Here is a 17,804-nt window from a genome sequence, read left to right as displayed (position 1 = left end):
TAGTAGGTGATTACTGGCAATCAGTAGCATTAACACTGATGGATGTTTGTGAATACTAAATACTCCTCTTTTCAGTCTGTCAGTCAGTCCAAGGCACAACCAGGGAGAGGAATGAGATAAATAAAAAGGAATATATGAAGTAAATCTTCATATTATATAACTTATTTCAATCATTAGGAATCTTCCAAGTGTCAAACTGTTTAACTGTGTCAACTTCTGCTCTGAGGTAGACTCTGACTCACCTTCTGGAGAAAGAGGACGATCCTTTGGACCATTTCTTCTCTCTGATCCTCCAGGCTGAAGAGGGTCCGCGGCGTGCGGAGGAAGACCTTAGTCTTGCCGTAGGCCGCGTCGTGGTCAAACTTGCATCCCTGCAAGAGCCTCTTTACTGCGTCTTTGTCTGACGGCAGGTCATGATTGGGCCACGTAAACTCTGAGATCATCTTGTATCTGGAGGATGCAAAAGGGCTCGTATGAGAAAAATGCAGCGGTGAATAACGTCACAAAAATAAGCGGTCGTTTATGAGATCTTCGACTTCTGACATTGACAACGTATTTCATTTTCGGACTCTCTCACCTCCGTACTTGAAAAGGTTTTAATTTCTTCTCATTTTCTCATTTGTTACTTCACGTTATATAATATCCAAGAATGAAAAGAATGCCATTTTAATACAGTACAGTGTTAAAAATGTTATGGGTCATACAGGTTTTAAGGACAGGGGTCAAACGTGGCTCTTCTGATACTCTCTTCCAAAATCCAGAGAGTCTGAGCTTTCCTTTCTAGACGAACATCCCAAAATCATTTCACGGCTGAGCGACTGTCAGCGCTGTGATGCAAGAACCAAGTACTAATACATGAGTGAGGGGGATTCAAGTGACACAAGTGGAAGACTTGAGAATACATTATGCAAAAGAGTCATTACCTAATCCTCCATCCACCACAATGGTTTCTGGGAGGGCAGTGGGTGAAATGTGACAGCCGGGGGAATCAGACCGGGGCTACAACAAGTGTCTGAGTCTCCTCTTTGGTTGATGCTGTTTCAGAGCGTTCTAGGTTTTTCCAGGCATGTATGTAAGCATCACCTCACTCCATGTGAGGGTGTGATGACAGAGGGTGTCACTGGCTGTACTGACGGTAAAATCCGCCGAGGCCTAGATAAATAAAAGTGACCTGACTTGACTTCTATACAATTACACTGCTGAACACCTGCTGTGTATTTTAATGTGAATGAACAGCACTTTGGTCAAAGGTGTTGTTTTTAAATAAATAAAACTGGACTGGAACTTTTTTTTCTTCTTCACTAGTTTTAAGTTGCTTGGAAGATGACGATGTCGGGGTACCTCTGTAGGAAGCGTGGGTATGTCTGCCTGTAGGCAAAGCCGGCACGGCGCACTCTAAGATTCTCCAGCAGCCCGAGGTATTCCACCTGGTGGCGGCAGCGTTCGTGCTCAAACAGCAGAGGCGACTTGACATCGTTGGGCTTGATGCAGCGAACATAGTAGGGCTCCTGCAGAGGGGCAACACAGGGCAACGATGACACAACGATCGACACAAATAATCTACACTCAACTAGTGAGACTAGGTTGCTTTGCCTGATAACACACAACCAAGGATAATGGAGGAAAATGGACGCATTTTACAGACAATTTGCCTTCTAGGGAGCAGAAACACACATTTTCCACTGTTTTCTAAATTATTAATTGTAACAGTAAATATTGAACTGAAGCTCGACTTAAAGAATTAAAATGTAAATGAAATCGCAAAAATGAAATGTGTCAGGATCACAATTATGATATTTTACCCAAACCGTCAAGCCTTAATCACATGTGTAGTATACAAGACATAATAGACTTTTTGAAAAATGTCATTAATCTACTCCAAAAATAGATGCAGAATATCAGCAGTCTTCACCCCAGTATGTAGCGGCAACATTTGACCCACATTTCAGTGTGGATACTGTTTCTAACGGTCAAGGCTCCTCACCTTGCTGGCCAGGTTCTCCACCAGTGAGATCATGGAGTTTTTGAAGAGCGTTGCGGCCGTCAGTGGACGTTTGGTGACCTCAGTGATGCTGAGTTTGCCCTCAGGCCACATCCCCTTCAGTACTGGGTTAGAACTGGACAGCCAAAAGAGAAAAAAATGAATTTTCAGGCTTGTAGTAGCAAAGTTAATTTTAGGTAAAAATATAACATTTCAATAACTATTGATTCAGGTGAAAAATAACTATTCTATAGAAAAATGTATTCCATCTATCGTTCTTTTTTTATATGAAATATCTCAAATGATAAAAGACTTGCCAACAACTTTGATGAAAAGCTGCAGTCACAGCTTTGTTTTCTACTCCAAACCTTTTCAAGAGCAAGAGCTCAGGCAATTTTATTTAAATGTTTCCGGCTTTGCAAGATTTTTCTCTTGTAGTATGAGGATACAACACACACACCAGGAAATATTAACAAAAGATTGGATCTGCTATCTCAAATTGTCCCGTGTCAAGAATCACTGGACCTCACATTCATATTCAGCAGAGTGGAGGAGGAGGAGGAGGAGGAAGAGAAGAAGCTGAGAGGAGATTAGTTTTTACAAAGTCCTGCGCTCGTCTTTCTAGGGGAGTGTCAGGAAATCAAAGCGCCGCAGGAAATAATACAGGAGGTGGAGGTGAAACTGTGTGTGCGTGTGTGTGTGTGTGTCTCACCTGTTATAGAGCAGTCTCTTGAAATCCTGGAACAGAGTGTCTTTGTTCTTATCAATAAAACCCACCACCGAGTACCTGTGAAAAGAAGGCAGGAAGTGCTTTTTTACATACACACACACACACACACACACACACACGTTTGGAAGCACCTTTGTTATATTTAAACAAACTGTCCTACGTTGTGTCTTCAACCAATGAAGCCGTAATTATAGAGCGACATATCAAGACCTCGTCCTAACATCCTCATCCAAGTTGACCCATTTAATATTGACGGTCTAGTCTCACCCCTCCCCCTTTAATCCTAGGACCTTTGGAATCGAATGACAACATGTAAGAGTTGAAATTGAGCCTTAAGAAATAGGACAGCCCTGACAAGAATGCGACATGTCACCATGTGACCATGTAAGCAGATGAAACATGTTTGTTTTGCTATGAGGTGCACTCTGCCTCCTGCCTGGTCTAAGTGGCTCAGGGATCAATCAGGTTTGCCAGTTGGGCCTACATTCCCCCGCGGGTGGCAGACACTCAGCTCTCGTAAATGGGCTCAACGTGTTTCCCTCAGAGTATATTTTAGGGGCTTAGAGTGAGTGATTTGTTCATTTTCGTGTGAAAAGTACTTGAGGGACTGGGGATTGGTTTGTGGTCCTTTTTTTAAAAGGGGGACAAATGTGCGACGACGATTAATGTTCATGAGCGTATACATCAGTGTTTGTGTGGAGACGCTTTTAAGTGTCTGAACCTGCGGTTACTGATCTGTATGAACGCTTGCTGCTATAAAAGCGCAGTTTGATGACATCGGGACGATGCGAGGGATCATGGGAATTGTTGTGAGCAGCCATGACAAATACACACAATATGAATAGAAATACAGACATCGATGGATTTAAAGAGTGTTGGAACATGTTTGCTACTGTAAATGTGTCTCGTCATTTTTTAGATCGTGCAGAAATGTTACATATTATATCTTTAAAACCACAGTGGAAGAAAGCTTTTGTTGTTCTGTTTCTGGTGATTTTTGATTTTTTTTCAAACATCATATTGCGGTTCAGTGTCTTCAGTGTCAAAGGTCAACCTTCTTATGAGTGAATGGCTCATTCTGCTTTCTGAACTGTAGCCAACAAGAATCACGGTCACAAAAATACATTACGGGGATTTATAAATGCGTGTGGTTACGCATTAAATGTGATGCAATAACCATTGACTGTTCTACATTCGTCATCAAGAAATAGTGCCATTTGAACGTCATTTTGTTTTGTGCGATTACCCCGCTTCAGACTCCAATGTGAGCTGTACTCTCCATCTGGCCCAATTTATCTTAATGCACGTAGACCCTTTCATAACAGAGAACAAAGCTTAAAACTGCATTCAGGCCGAGTATAAATGTGTGTCATGACCTCATTGATATTCATGTTGAGCAAGACGCAACACAGGTTTTCATTGGTGGAGTGTTTTGTGTTCTGCCTCTCTTTTGGGAGAAACGGAAATGATCGTAATTCAGTATGAAATTATCAAATGGAGCCTCGATGGGGCTCTGTGGACACACATCATCAGCATTCCACGCGTCACCCATCTGTTGTTTCAGTAGGAAGATCTGAGGCATGAATATGTAAACAATTTGAACAAGAAGGTGAGTCACCAGTAAAGGCTTCTTGTGAATAAATGAGGATACTTACACAACATCTCCTGCGTAGTGCCTGATGCGAAAGTCCCTGTCAAACTCCAAACTCTTATCGGTCGGTGAGAGCTGCGGAGTGACAGAGAACAGCGAGTGAGCAACGGCGAAGGTCATTTCAACAACAAAAAAAAAGCAAAGAAAAAGAATCTCATCTTCACTTTGCTATTACAATATTATTCAAAACCCTTAAACGTGGGACACAGATACTGTACACAGTATTTTTAAGAAGCTTTTGGAGGACAACATCCTTTGAACTTCGGATGTGGTGTTTTCCCACATCTGGACAGTTTGGGTAAAAGTAGTGCTGTGTTGTGACTCTAAACATGTCAGAGCACGCCAGTTTTATAAGACACAGAGGTGTGAAGAACACCAACGTACTCAGGTTGTGTGAAGACAGAGAGAGAAAGAGGATGGGAGGGATGGGAGACGGTGAGTGAGAAGAACGGGCAAGACGGTAACGTATACAGTTCAAGAATGTGGGCACAAGAGAGACCATGAGACGAGGGCTGAGCAAGAACTGGAATGAATGCGATGTGACAGGGAGAGACGAGAAAAAGAGTGTGAAAGTGCATGTGTGATGCCGAGAAGGAAGAAGCACGAAATAGAAATGCAGAGAGAGAGGCCTGTGATGAAGAGTGTGATGAAGTTCTCGGTTTATCTAGAACTGCAAAGCAGCCGGGGGAACGTGGGAAGAAAGAAACTCCGTTTGTGTGAGCGCGTCTGCGTGTGAGAGTGGGTGACCGACTGAAAGTATTACGCTGACATCAAGAGATTAGATGCAGACAGAACCTGCTCTCTCATCACAATGTCAACAAGAACAGAGGGACAGAAGGTTGAGGTTACAGGATGCAGAGAGATTAAAGCTACGGGAAACAAAGAGGGGAAAAAAAGCAAGCAGCATGGCACAGATACAGAAGACTATGGAAAATCTCAACGACATATTTATTATCTATATTTTCTTTACAATTTGTTGTGATGTTGGAGGAACTTTAGTCAAACATGAAGGTTTGAAGATTAGTCTCACACTTTTGATGCATATTCCATGAAATCAATTCTTATTTGCACTCCGATATGAGATTCATTCACAGACAGAAAGTGAATGAGCATGTTTCACAAATCTAAGGCTGATACTGTTGCCATGGTAACATTAATTTTTAAAACACCACCACCACAAGAAAAGAAAACATTTAATCAGCATTTCAATCAATAATCTATGTAATGGATTAGCCTTCAGCATAATAACTACATCTATTACTGGATAATGACTGTGTTTGATTCTTTTGTAATGACACCAACCCGAAACAACCCTTACAAATTAACAGTCTAACTATCACTGTCCACCTACATGTTACGAGCACAAACACACACACAGCAAACTGGAAATACACAACACACTTGATTCAGTCCCGGCGCCCGAATCAAACTGCAAAAGCCCCGCAGTAAATCTCTCACACATCCAAGTGAAATTCCTCAGTGAAATCATAAGACTCTTCACCTCCCTGACACCTCAGAAACTACAGAAGCGCTGAAACGCCCGCACTGATCCTCTCTGAAGTTTTTTTTTTATTGCCGACAGCTGCGCGCTCAGAAAACAAAGGACAGAAAGAAGGTTATTAGGAAAGATTACATACTGTAGCAACACTTTCTAAAATGGCATACTGCTTAATGTAGTGGTCGCGGTTCCATTCCGATAAGCTCCCACTGCTCAAGATCTTAATTTGAAGGCTGCCTGGACTCTCTCTCCCTATGGACAGCGAAACCAAATCCTTCCAACTGTCTACACAGTCTAGCACATAATCTGTGTGGACATTGAAAATGCACACAAGAATGAATTAATATTAGCAGGAAACACAAACGTGAATGCAGACAGACTTACAGACAGATGCACCGTCAGACAGACAGACTGCATCTGCTGGAAGCCACGCTGACTATCATCCATCTCAATCAGTCACAGTCCATCACACACGGCGCGCACACACACACACTCTTGGCAGCTTCATCAGTCCCACCTCCACCACATTTGGGATTCACCTAATGGTGGCTGTGTGTGTGTGTGTGTGTGTGTAAAAAGGTAGGGCAAACTAATGGAAACCAAACAAGGTCAGAGTAATGATAAGAGGAAGTGCAGAGATTAACATAACCGATGTATCTAACCCCTTTTTTGCATGTGCTCCTTCCAAATGACAGTGTAGCCTACATCGTGGACATGGGTTTGGTCTCAGACATTAACAAAAATTAACAAATTAAAAGAGTTGATCGCTAAAATGTCTTAATGTGCAATTTTATTGACTTTCCGTTTTTAATTAGTGTGAATGAAGCAAACTTTGGACTGTGGGTTCTTTTTTTAATTATGCTTTTTCATAGTTTCCGTCTTGTCCATACATTAAGGCAAGCAAAACACACATGCTCTAAAATCAGAGATCAGAGTGCCACGTTTAACTGACATCAATATTAATATTTCTCACAAAAGAGGGACAATAAAACTAAATACATAAATAACAATAATGGGTTTTTACGATTAGTCTTACACATGACATCTTTACTTTCTTATAAAAACAAGACAGACTTCAGATTAAAAACAGGCAAATATTGTGCTTTACAGAAATAAGTAACGGCACGGTGTGTGCAGGGTGAATAAATGTAATTTATTCCCCCTTTAAAGACCTAACTGTGGAGCGATGCACTTAACCCAAAGCCAGTCCAGAGGAAATGCTAGTGATGCTAATTCAGGCAGTAAAACATGGTGATTATGCTGAGCAGCTTCAGGCAAATCACCACATGAATGTTAAGCAGGAGGATGGCGGAGTCAGCAAAGTCAGAGGCCACAAACGCTGCATAGAGTACTACAGACAACTGCGTCTGATTATTTGCCCAAATAATTGTTTGGTGAGTGTGTGATACTGTCGTCAAGAAATGGTGATTGTTGTTAACCCTCTGTGCTCACATGGCACAGAGGGTTAGGGTTCAAGTGGCACAGATCTGTTCCGCAGGTGCCACCTTGGTAAATTGCCGTGGGAATAATACACAACTCCTTATTCTGGACATCCTCAGGGTGTGTGTTTGTAGGTCACATATTCAGGCTTCAAAACATGTGTTTTTTTTCATCTTCTTATGTGTTGTTGAGTCAAAGTTATGATTCATTTTATATCTCATTTTTGCTCATGATATAAAGTAGTGATAATTGTGCAGAAGTCACAAAAATTATTTTATTTTATTTTTGTTCATATAAACGAGCCAAGTGAACTATGAACTGTGACATGATCCAATTTTAAATATTTTGAGTACTTTTTGCTTTATATGGTTGGTGAAGGCAGAAGAGGGAGGATGGGGGTAAGGGTGGTGGTGGTGGTGGTGAGCAGGAACATTACCAAAAAGACAAAAATTGTGGAAAAGCTGTGAACAGAGGGAGAAGTGAGGTGAGAAGTGAGGTGAGAAGTCGAGAGACAGACAGAGACAAAATAACAAGAACACGGCGCACCGAGTGTCTCAGGTACAAGCAGTAACAGCACCTGATGTTAATGTGACAGGAAGTGATGATAAGACGCTTCCATGCGACTTTCTCACCTTTAGTTCTTATCACAGTGAAGATGTTGTGAGCAGAGCGAGAACACACACACGCTAAAATCCACCACACTCTTTTAACCGATTCTTTTGTATATTCAGCTGCATTTCATAGTGACAGAGCCACACTACAGTCAGTGCTTTGGAAGAACGGTGTTAATCCCTTTAAAAGATAAGTCATTAGTCATTTAAAATTCATATTCTAATATTTCAACAATAGATTTTTGTTTGCTGTAATCATCGTGGATCAGATCATTAGTTTATCTTTGTCTGGTAGAACAAATTGTGTCTCTGCATACAATGATCACTGTGAGCCCCGGTTTGAGAGAATCCCACCTCAGTCTGACTCTAACACTTTTCTCCATCCGGCACCTGCAGGCCCCGTTTGCCACCTGTGCCCTGCTGCTCTGTAGCCTTTGGACTTGACAGGGAACAAGCCAGATCTCCTGAGGAGCAGTGTCTGACTGTCTCCAAACCTGTCAACAAATCACAGCGGGTAACACGGGAGCAGACCCAGGCGGCAGATGATTGGACGGATTTTGCTTTTCTTGCCCATGTACACCGAGTGGCAGCTGTCAGGGTATTATTAAGCCCTTGTATGTCAAGCTGCATCCTCGGTTATGGACAGACTTAACTATCAAATATACCGTATATGAGTACGTCTCGCATAAAAACCCATCAAACTGGCCTGACAATGGCGCACTGGATGCCACATGCCACACATAATATACATCAGCTGGAGTCCTCTGTGTCCTTGCTGCTGCCTAACGTTGACCTTGTGCCTTCCCTGAAGGTAATAATCAGAGTGACTGAGTGATTAGCATCACCAACACATGGCCAGTGAAGGCTTTACCAGTTAGAGCAGCCGTCTACATGCATTCATACACGTGGCAGCAGGTGCGGAACACACACACACACACACACACACTCACATGCATACATTGCATCCTGTTAGTATGCTGCACTTGTCACGCCACTTGCTCAGATGATTGTCAAAAGAGAGAGCTGAGGAGAGAAACAGTTGCTGCTCCGACAGGAACTAATGTGTCAGCAAACGATGAAACCCTTTGGATCAAAGCAAATCACGGGGGAGTACGAGGAGGAGCGGAGACAAAGAGAGGCCGAAGACAAAACTGTAGGAAAGAAATGTGAAATTAGATATGTTGGTTGAAATCTGTTGGTTTGTTGTACAACATAACAACGGTGTCAGGCTATGCAGATAATACACAGTTAGGTTAGAAATCTATTCAGTGACAAAGAAACTGAAGGGATTACTATCTAAGTTTCAATCACTATTACTCAGTCATAGAATACTTTGGGTTCCACTGTCAGCCAAGAACAGAAATCTTAAGCTGCAGTGTACAGTGGACCGGACCATGTAATGTAATGCTGTAGGAAATGTGGCACAGATTGGAATCCTCATTCCTAATCGATCAATATCTGAATGCAAACAGTATTGATCATTCCTTTATGAGCAAAAGTTATGCCTTTATGTTGCTCAACAGCTCGTATTTGCAGTAAAAGCTAAAAAAGTGTGGAAGTCATTAGGAATGAATGCAGTTAAACTTCAGTGTGATGAAACGGCAGAGCTTAGCAAACGCAACCTCGTGGGGGAAGAAAAAAAAAAACTGAAGACAGTTGGATTTTTACTGCGTCAACGCAGAAGCACAAAAAAATCAGAGCGCAGCATCACTGGCAGCAGATCATATTCCAGCGACTGAGCTCTGTAAACACGCCTGTGGCTTCCACGCATCAAAGGCCCCTGATTAATTCATTAACAAGGCTGAGAAGCCTGGAATCCACTAAAAAAAGAATTTGCCATCAGCAGACTGCGAAGCAACATGACATATTGAGATCTGGAATGGTAGTTTGGAAGTCACAGCAGGCTGCATCTGTGACTCAAGGAAACTTTCTCTCTCCTCTTACTTCCTCTCATGGCAGTCATGTGTCACGCGAGTGTGTAATGCAGGTTTTAAAGTATCTGAATGAATGAATGATAAGAGTGTGTGCGTGTATGTGTGTGTGTGTGTGTGTGTGTGTGTGTGCTGCAGGCATGTAGACAGCATCACAAAGATGGAGTCCGGCATCATCCAGAGTGTGAGGACACACGGCACAGATCGTGTTACAGAACATCGTCTGAATAGATGTGTGACTCAGCCTCTACCAAGGCTCCTCGACTCTTAGCAGTAGACTTTAATAACAGTGCTGCACACTGAGGCACATGTTGACGACACGCAGTCACGCGTACAGTTGTGCTTTTGTTTCGTTTCGTGGCGGTGACGGCACGGAGACACAGGTTGTGACAGGACTGTGAGTTCATTTTTCGCCTCGCAAACAGTCTTCGATACTGTATTTCATGTTAGGAAGTAACACGAGTACTTTATCCTTATGCTAAACCCTTGTCACCATGCGTTCAAGAGGTTTGACATACATTTTAGGTTTAAATTATATAGGGTTTATGCCACAGCTGCCCTAAAGCTGTGGCATAAAGTAACAGAATCATTTTATGTTTCTGTAATGGTTAATACACCAGTATGTGGAAGCTCTTTCACAGCAGTTATATTTTTAATGCTAGAATATCATGATTATTATTATTATTATTATTATTATTAAAAATTATTTAAAAAACTGAAAAAAAATACAAAAGCACGTTATTATTTCTTGATTAAAATTATAAATAGTTATTTACCTGCATTCCTGAACAGAACATTTAGTTTTACTGGTTGAATGTTCTCAGAGAAGAAACCCAGTAACATGGCTAAAATGTGGGTATAAAAAAGTGAATTCAGTTTGTGATTTGCCAAATATATAACAATAAAATGTTTAGTTTTAAACAAGTTTTTGAAAGATTTCTCATTTTTATGACAGGTGGTCCAATCAATCACTACCTGATTAGAACAAACCCAGGAGACATAGAGTAAAGCCAACATTACTCAGATGTTTGTGACGATGAATATAAAAATCCATAATCATTCTTCTCCTCTTAGCACTGATCTGCTCGCCAACATCTTGCCTTTTTAGTTGTTGGGCTGTTCAACCTCACAATCTAGGTGCTAACTTTGTCTTGCTGCCATCTGGTGCTGAGCACAATGGTTTTCAGGCCAGGAAATGCTTAAAAAAGAGAGAAAGAGTGCAGCTGCACAGCCATGTTGTCGGTTAATCCTCTTATAATATGAAAGATGTGATACTTTTTAAGCATAACACTGACTCGTGTGCTTCAGCAAATTCAATGTACGAGCTTCATACTTCTTTCCTACTGGACTCAATCGTTCCTCTGCATGAGGTGCATCCCCTTCTCACCTCACACGTCTCCTCCTTTTTAAAAAAAACCTTCACACTTTTATGCTGGCACAGACTTGGCACACATGAACAAAGCTATCAGGCTGAAGGCCTTTAAAGTCTTGACATTTTCAGAACTCTCCCAAGAGCTAATCTGCAGTGAGTGTGGGGTAGGAAGACTTTTTTTGGTTGACACTTCACTTCACACAAAGAATTTGTTTCTTTTTTTTTTCCCTTTAGTTCGAACTAATGTCAAAGTTCAATTCCCCTCATAGAATAGAAAATCTATATCCATGTTAACGTAATAACACATGGGCTACAAACTAAGAGCATGATTGATAAAAGAAATTCTGAATTCAAACAAAAATAACGACATCACATTTCATTTCGGGTTTCACTAGGTCGGCTTTACAACAACCACTTGAAAAGCCACAACAACCAGGAACAGTACGCCAATATCTCATTTCATGGGTTACAAAAAGCTGCAACTATAACTCTGACCACTGAGTGGTGCTAAGAGCAAAAAAAAACATCGAGTTAGACAAGTTCAGCTGATATAAGCTTTCAGATATAAGACCTTCAACATCAATAAATGTACACAAATCTCTATAATATCTTATAATACCTATGGATAACAAGTTCACACTAACACTTTCTTTTTTTAAGCCACTGTAATCATATGATTTTCAGTAAATCCAACATCAAGGTCACTGTCGTGAAAATACCTTTAGCATTACTCGCTGCATTTATGCAGGTTGTAGTTTCAAATATTATTTATATTAGCAACACGGTGTTCTGTTGTAACAACATGAAATATGTTGTCAAAGGAGAATTTCAGTCATTTCAGTCCATCCACTTTCAGCAGCAACAGATTTTCATTTAATTTACCAGAGGCTTGCTATTTCTTTTCAGTTGTGAAAGTGAACCTTCATTTACACAGAACTCCATCTATTGCACTGCTTTGTTTACCTAGACCCAATTCTAACCCTGACCCTAAAACCAGGTCTTAAACCCCCAAAAGCCCTTTAAAGGTGCGAGGTCCAGCCAAAATGTCTTCACTCTGTATAGTCTATACGACATTTGGTCCTCACAAAGCCACAAATACAAGCACACACACACACACACACACACACAATTAGACTGGCAAGTGATAAGCTCATCTCTAATACACTTGAGGTGAATTCATTTTCAAGGTTGTTAATATAAATGGTAATACTCACAGTCTATCCTTTTCAAAAAATGCCCCGGAGATCTACGAACACTCCCTATAGTTTACACTACTTCCTGAGAAAATGTCCATTATGTTAATTTTGCCTGGCAACGGGACACGGGACGGCACAAAAAATGAGATCCCCGACTAATATTGATTCATGCCAGTACTGGTTCCAGGAAGTAACAGCTGGATCGCTCTGTATCAGACCCTTTAATTTCACGGGCCTTTAAAAGTGTGCAGGTCACAGAGCAGCAGGGGGGCATATCGACTCCCAGATGTTATGAAGCAAGGAGGCTTCTCCAATCCATATGCCCCAGAGCACAGTGCAATCTTTAGCTCATCTTGATTCAACCTTGCTTCAGCTTCCTGCTCATTGTGCACTTTATTCACTGAGCAACAGTGTCTGCAGGGTCAGTACAAACCGGGTTGGCTCGATATCTTTGCATCGCAGCTTTCGGGAAGCATTTGAAAAGGCTTTCAGACACAGTGGCTCACTTTGTAGCCTGTGTTTTCATCGGCCAGGCAGGTATACAGATGTTTGTTTACTTAGCATATGTCATCTTTTTTTCTTTCTTTTTTTTACTGCATCATTCACCGTCTTCTCTCCAGTACTCCAGTTTCTCTGCATGGCTTTCCTAATAAATGTCTAAACACATCCCCTCCAACACCATCGCTCTATACACTCCCATTGGCTGGCAGTGACATCACTTGTGCAAAGTGTTGAGTCAGACTCCTTCCCGCTCTTGCTCTGACAGCTGACGCCCCCATGCGTACGCAGATGAAATTGCAGCCGTCTGAATAAAAACACGACTGTGGTTTGGAGTCTACTCGGTGACTCAGGGACACAAAAACCCTTTCCACCTTTAACACAGGCAGATAAACTAGAATATAGTGATCCCACATTAGTGATAATTGAGTGACTTGTACCACTTTTAAGCCTTTTTTTTTTTAAATCCAAAAACACAAGACGAGGACATTATTTTTCCTCAGGATTAAGTTTTGTCTCAGCTCACAGACCATTAGAGTGAATTAGATTGTAAGCCTTCCTGATTATTGAACAGGATTATGTCCAAGCTCTTCCTCTGGCTCTAATGGTTACTTACAGCATGGTGTAATCGGCCCTCTGTGGTTCTCAAGTTACACAGCCACACCGTGCATCATCTGAAGCTTATACACTGCTTATGCTAAACGCAACTCAACAAACGGTTGATCAGCTTATGAATAAATAACATCCAGAAGAAAAAAAAACTAATAGCAGTGAAAGGAAGCACGATAATGAGTATGTGTGTCATGTAGATGTCAAACAAGATTTAGACCCATTAGCCACTAGACATCTGAATTATAGTAACTGAAACGGTATTACAATTTGATAATGATCTACACATTTTTTATTATTAGGGGATACCACAAAAGTACTCAACCATAAGTGACAGAAATATCTGTCATGTGCTTGTCTAAACAACAACAGAAATACATAATCTTTGGATTGATCAGACACACAGTATATTTAGTGCTTTCCTACCTTTCGGCTGGTGTAGTGGGCGTGTTTGGCCAGCTTGCCATTAAGTCCTTGGAGGAAAACCTCATCTGTGACTTTGCCCACGTTCATACAAGCCTCGTCGAGGACAGAGAAGATGCCCTTATGCTGCTGCTCTACCAAATCCACAATGATCTGGTTATTGAAGTAATCAATCTGATGAAGGAGACAGGAGTACAGAAGGAGCAAAATTAGGACGACACGTAAAAGGTGTTTCAGGTCAAAGCAGATGAGAATATTTGGAAGTGTTAAAATAAAAACAGATATCCACACTGACAAAGTAAATACACGCAAACCGAAAAATGTCTTTCATACATGTTTCCAAGGGATGCCTTCTCTTTGATACTCTTCCTGTTCCTGCCTCAGCACCAGCTGGATAAACAGCTGCTGCAGCTTTTCATTACAGTAGTTGATGCAGAATTGTTCAAAGCTGGAGCACAAGAAACAGAAATAAGATTAACTTTTGCAACATCACTTCAGTGCAATGATGGAATACAAATGGTGACGGACTAACCTGTTGTTCTGGAAAATCTCAAAGCCGTAGATGTCCAGCACCCCGATGACCGTGTTCTTACCGTGGACTTTTGCGTCATAGTTTCGCACCTCGATGATGTCATTGATTCGTCCCACAATCCAGCAGAACATGTGCTCATACATGGCCTGAGGACGACAAATTTCATGTGAGATGTGGGCAGCTGACTTACTGCTGCAAGCTGGTGAGCAAGTGCCTTGCTCAAGAGCGGAGAGCAGTTAGTCACCCACATAGTAACATATGAATAGGTGGGAAGTTAAATGTCATGAAATGTCAGTGAGTCAACATGATGCCTTGAAGCTGCCTACATACATTGTGTCTCCAGCCTCTGACTGGAGCCATAAACACTGTGACTCATGCTTGTGGGAATCAGTGGGAACCGCAGTAAAAATACACCTAGCATGAAGTGAAATGTGACAACCCTTCATGCTCCAGCAACCCAGTGTGGATCGTTCCCTCTCTGTGCCGCCCGCTTTGTGCGGTGACGACAAACATGCAATCTTTTTTCCCTGTCGTTCCAACAATAACCTTGGCGAGAGCATCGCGTCCGTAGCTGGCCTCTTGTGCCGTGTGCTGTTTTTCGATCACGTCTCGCCCCGTGGCCACCGTGCGATAGAGCAGGGCCTTCTCCACATTCTCCTCCTTCGTGGACAGCAGCTCCCTGATGACAGACACCAGCTTTGTGTTCTCGATCAACGTCACGTCACCGTCCACACCAAACGTTAGGTTTCCCTGGAGAGAGACATGACAGAGTAAGGATTCATTGGGCTCTAGTTTCATTTGGTTAAAAGGCACAGTTTCACTAAACTAGTTTGAATGATTTTAGGCGGATGCTACAGTGAATAACGTCTGGTAAATTTTGTTCATGTAAATTTTGTGGTTTGTTGTGTCCATGTGAAAACTGGCTCTGTCAAGCAATACAATGGGACCTGACTGAGGGAGCGATTCTTTATACAGTAGCAGTGCAGGGGGCAGGCAGGGAAAATAAGTCCTTATCTCATCAAGTCCACTTGTGAAAATTTTTGTTAAAAATACACAAATATAAATGAAAAAAAAAAAAAGCTCTGGCATTAGAACATAGGCAGGGATTTGTCATGATATCACATATTACCAGATGCAGGATGGTGGCCAGGATTTTGTAAGCAGTATTAATCTCGTCGCCTGTGAAGCCAATGACTTTCATGGCATCGGCTACAGCTTTGAAATCAGCTCCGTCATTGATGGAAGACTGCGGACAAAGACAGAAAGAGAGAGGGAATGAGACACAGAGAGAGAGAGAATGAGATGAAGAAGACTTCTTTTTTTAAAATTGGACTATGGTTGATTTGAGACATGTATAGTCTACTCCAGAGTCACGGCCTTTCCTTTTGTGATGTCGGGCTATAAAATATAAAAACTGGTGCAGAAACCGCCACCTCAGCTGGTTGGTTGAACAATCCATGTTCCATGATGTCACATGACGTGTGTTGCTCTTCCTATTCATTAAGCTCCAACAAAGGCCGCTGAGCACAGCAGATGTCTAAATTAAGACATCTTTCTTTAAAGGCCACACTTGTGCACCATACAGTAAAAAGTGTCATCGCCTCACACTTAACGCTTGTTCTCCAAAGATGGGCGTGAAAGACGCAAAGAGAAGACACATGTAGGCCGTGTTCTTTTGTGGTTTGCATACTAACAATTATAAAAACGTGCGTGAGTGTGCAGAACATATAAGGAGTACCTTAATCTGGCCTCCGACTTTGATGTAGTTGTAGGCTGTTGGGTCCTTCTGGATGTGAAGGGAGCGTAACAAGGAATCTGGAGCTCCTCTGAGCAGCTGGTGGTGGAACAGAGTCAGCACGAAGTTTACTTACAAATGATCCAGTTATTATTTTAGTTGTGTGTTTGCATTGCTGGCCAACGAAGTATACGGTTACAATACTTTACATGGTGCCAACTATAAATTCTGACATATCTATTCATACATGTGGTGCAGCCGGAGTTTTCTGCTCTGTTTTCTCTCAACAAAACAGTCAGTACATCTGTGGCCTGCTTTTCAACTGTCACTGACACTCCAACATGAAGGAATAAAGATTCTATTGAAGCCTCAGAAATATTGCATTGATTCTTATCAAGGCCTGTTTTTCATATGCCAATGCAAATGTACACAAACACACATTTACCTGGTAGAATGAATGGAAGCTTCTCTCTCCTTCCTGCTGGAAAATCACCCTGCACTGTTGGCAGGAGAAAAAAGAAAAAACACACAAGCACGTGGTCAACTGCAGCCTAAAAGCCTCACCCTAATTTAAGTAGCTTCTACAGAAATGGGGAAACTTTTCAGTATTTCCTGAGGACAAAAGTAAAGAATGTGTCTTCCTTGTTTCCTTGTACCATCATACAGAGGAGGCACAAAGAAGAAGTTGGCTACCGCATGGAACACATTTTGAGCAGCTGCTTGGCCGATTAACCACGCTATAATATAAATATAATATTGTGTTGATTAACATAGACTTAGGAGAGAAAGTATAACGTAACATGTCAACATATTGGCTTCTATGTGCATGTTTTTACAACATAATGCATCCGGAAAGTTTTTATTGTTGCCTGCATTATCACCAGGTTACGTCTGAGGCCAGTCTTACCTTTTCCAGCAGGTAGTTGTTGATGTGGCCTCCGATGGGATCTCCTTTGAAGTCAAAATTGATGTCCATGTATTTGCCAAAGCGGCTGGAGTTGTCGTTGCGGTTGGTCTTGGCGTTACCGAACGCCTCCAACACACAGTTGGATTTAAGCAGCGTGTTTTTTACCCTGTGGAGAAAAACGGGTCATATTAAAAAGGTAAAGTAGTCGACTAAGTGCAACCAGGTTAAACAAATGATGTAGAGTGTGGAGCATGTGCAATGAAGGACAAATATCTAGAAAAACAGATGGGCCAAGATCACGTGACAAATGTTTGCCGATCTCTCAGTGTCTTTGTTTATGTCTATATCCAGTATTAATAGCAACAGTGGTTAGTACGCAATTACATATCACATTAAAATAAGAAATAAATGCTAACATAGTGATATGTATTGTCATTAAATTGTATTCACCACCATTTAACGTCCAACAGTAAGACTGACCTTTAAACTTTATCCATGAATTTAATGTTTTTATTGTCTTTGACCTACATTTTGTTTTTATTGTCTTTGACCTACATTTAGTTTACTTTGCATCAATGGTAATCTCTTTTTTTTCTTCTGACAATTTCACAAGCATGTTCTCATACCATTCAAATGTCCTTTATCTACAGGTGCAGCCACCACCCGCTCTCCTATCAGTGAATAAAGTCT

The 17,804-nt window shown here is 41.5% G+C and overlaps 1 protein-coding gene across 1 annotated transcript in view; it reads right to left on the bottom strand.

Moving 5' to 3' along the window:
* Positions 1-17,804, bottom strand: part of myo1d (myosin 1D) — a 75,370-nt gene that overhangs the window by 40,348 nt on the left and 17,218 nt on the right. The window contains exons 4-16 of the mRNA XM_058620743.1: positions 17,115-17,280; positions 16,653-16,706; positions 16,211-16,306; positions 15,602-15,718; positions 15,019-15,222; positions 14,473-14,618; positions 14,274-14,388; positions 13,944-14,114; positions 4,367-4,437; positions 2,694-2,768; positions 1,985-2,117; positions 1,342-1,508; positions 243-450 (exon numbers count right to left, since the gene is read on the bottom strand). Coding sequence (XP_058476726.1) covers positions 243-450; positions 1,342-1,508; positions 1,985-2,117; positions 2,694-2,768; positions 4,367-4,437; positions 13,944-14,114; positions 14,274-14,388; positions 14,473-14,618; positions 15,019-15,222; positions 15,602-15,718; positions 16,211-16,306; positions 16,653-16,706; positions 17,115-17,280 — 1,723 coding nt within the window. The remainder of the gene's footprint in view (positions 1-242; positions 451-1,341; positions 1,509-1,984; positions 2,118-2,693; positions 2,769-4,366; positions 4,438-13,943; positions 14,115-14,273; positions 14,389-14,472; positions 14,619-15,018; positions 15,223-15,601; positions 15,719-16,210; positions 16,307-16,652; positions 16,707-17,114; positions 17,281-17,804) is intronic.

The sequence above is a fragment of the Solea solea genome, chromosome 21 (assembly GCF_958295425.1).
Source record: "Solea solea chromosome 21, fSolSol10.1, whole genome shotgun sequence".
Lineage (NCBI taxonomy): Eukaryota > Metazoa > Chordata > Actinopteri > Pleuronectiformes > Soleidae > Solea > Solea solea.
This window is presented reverse-complemented; position numbering and strand designations above follow the sequence as displayed.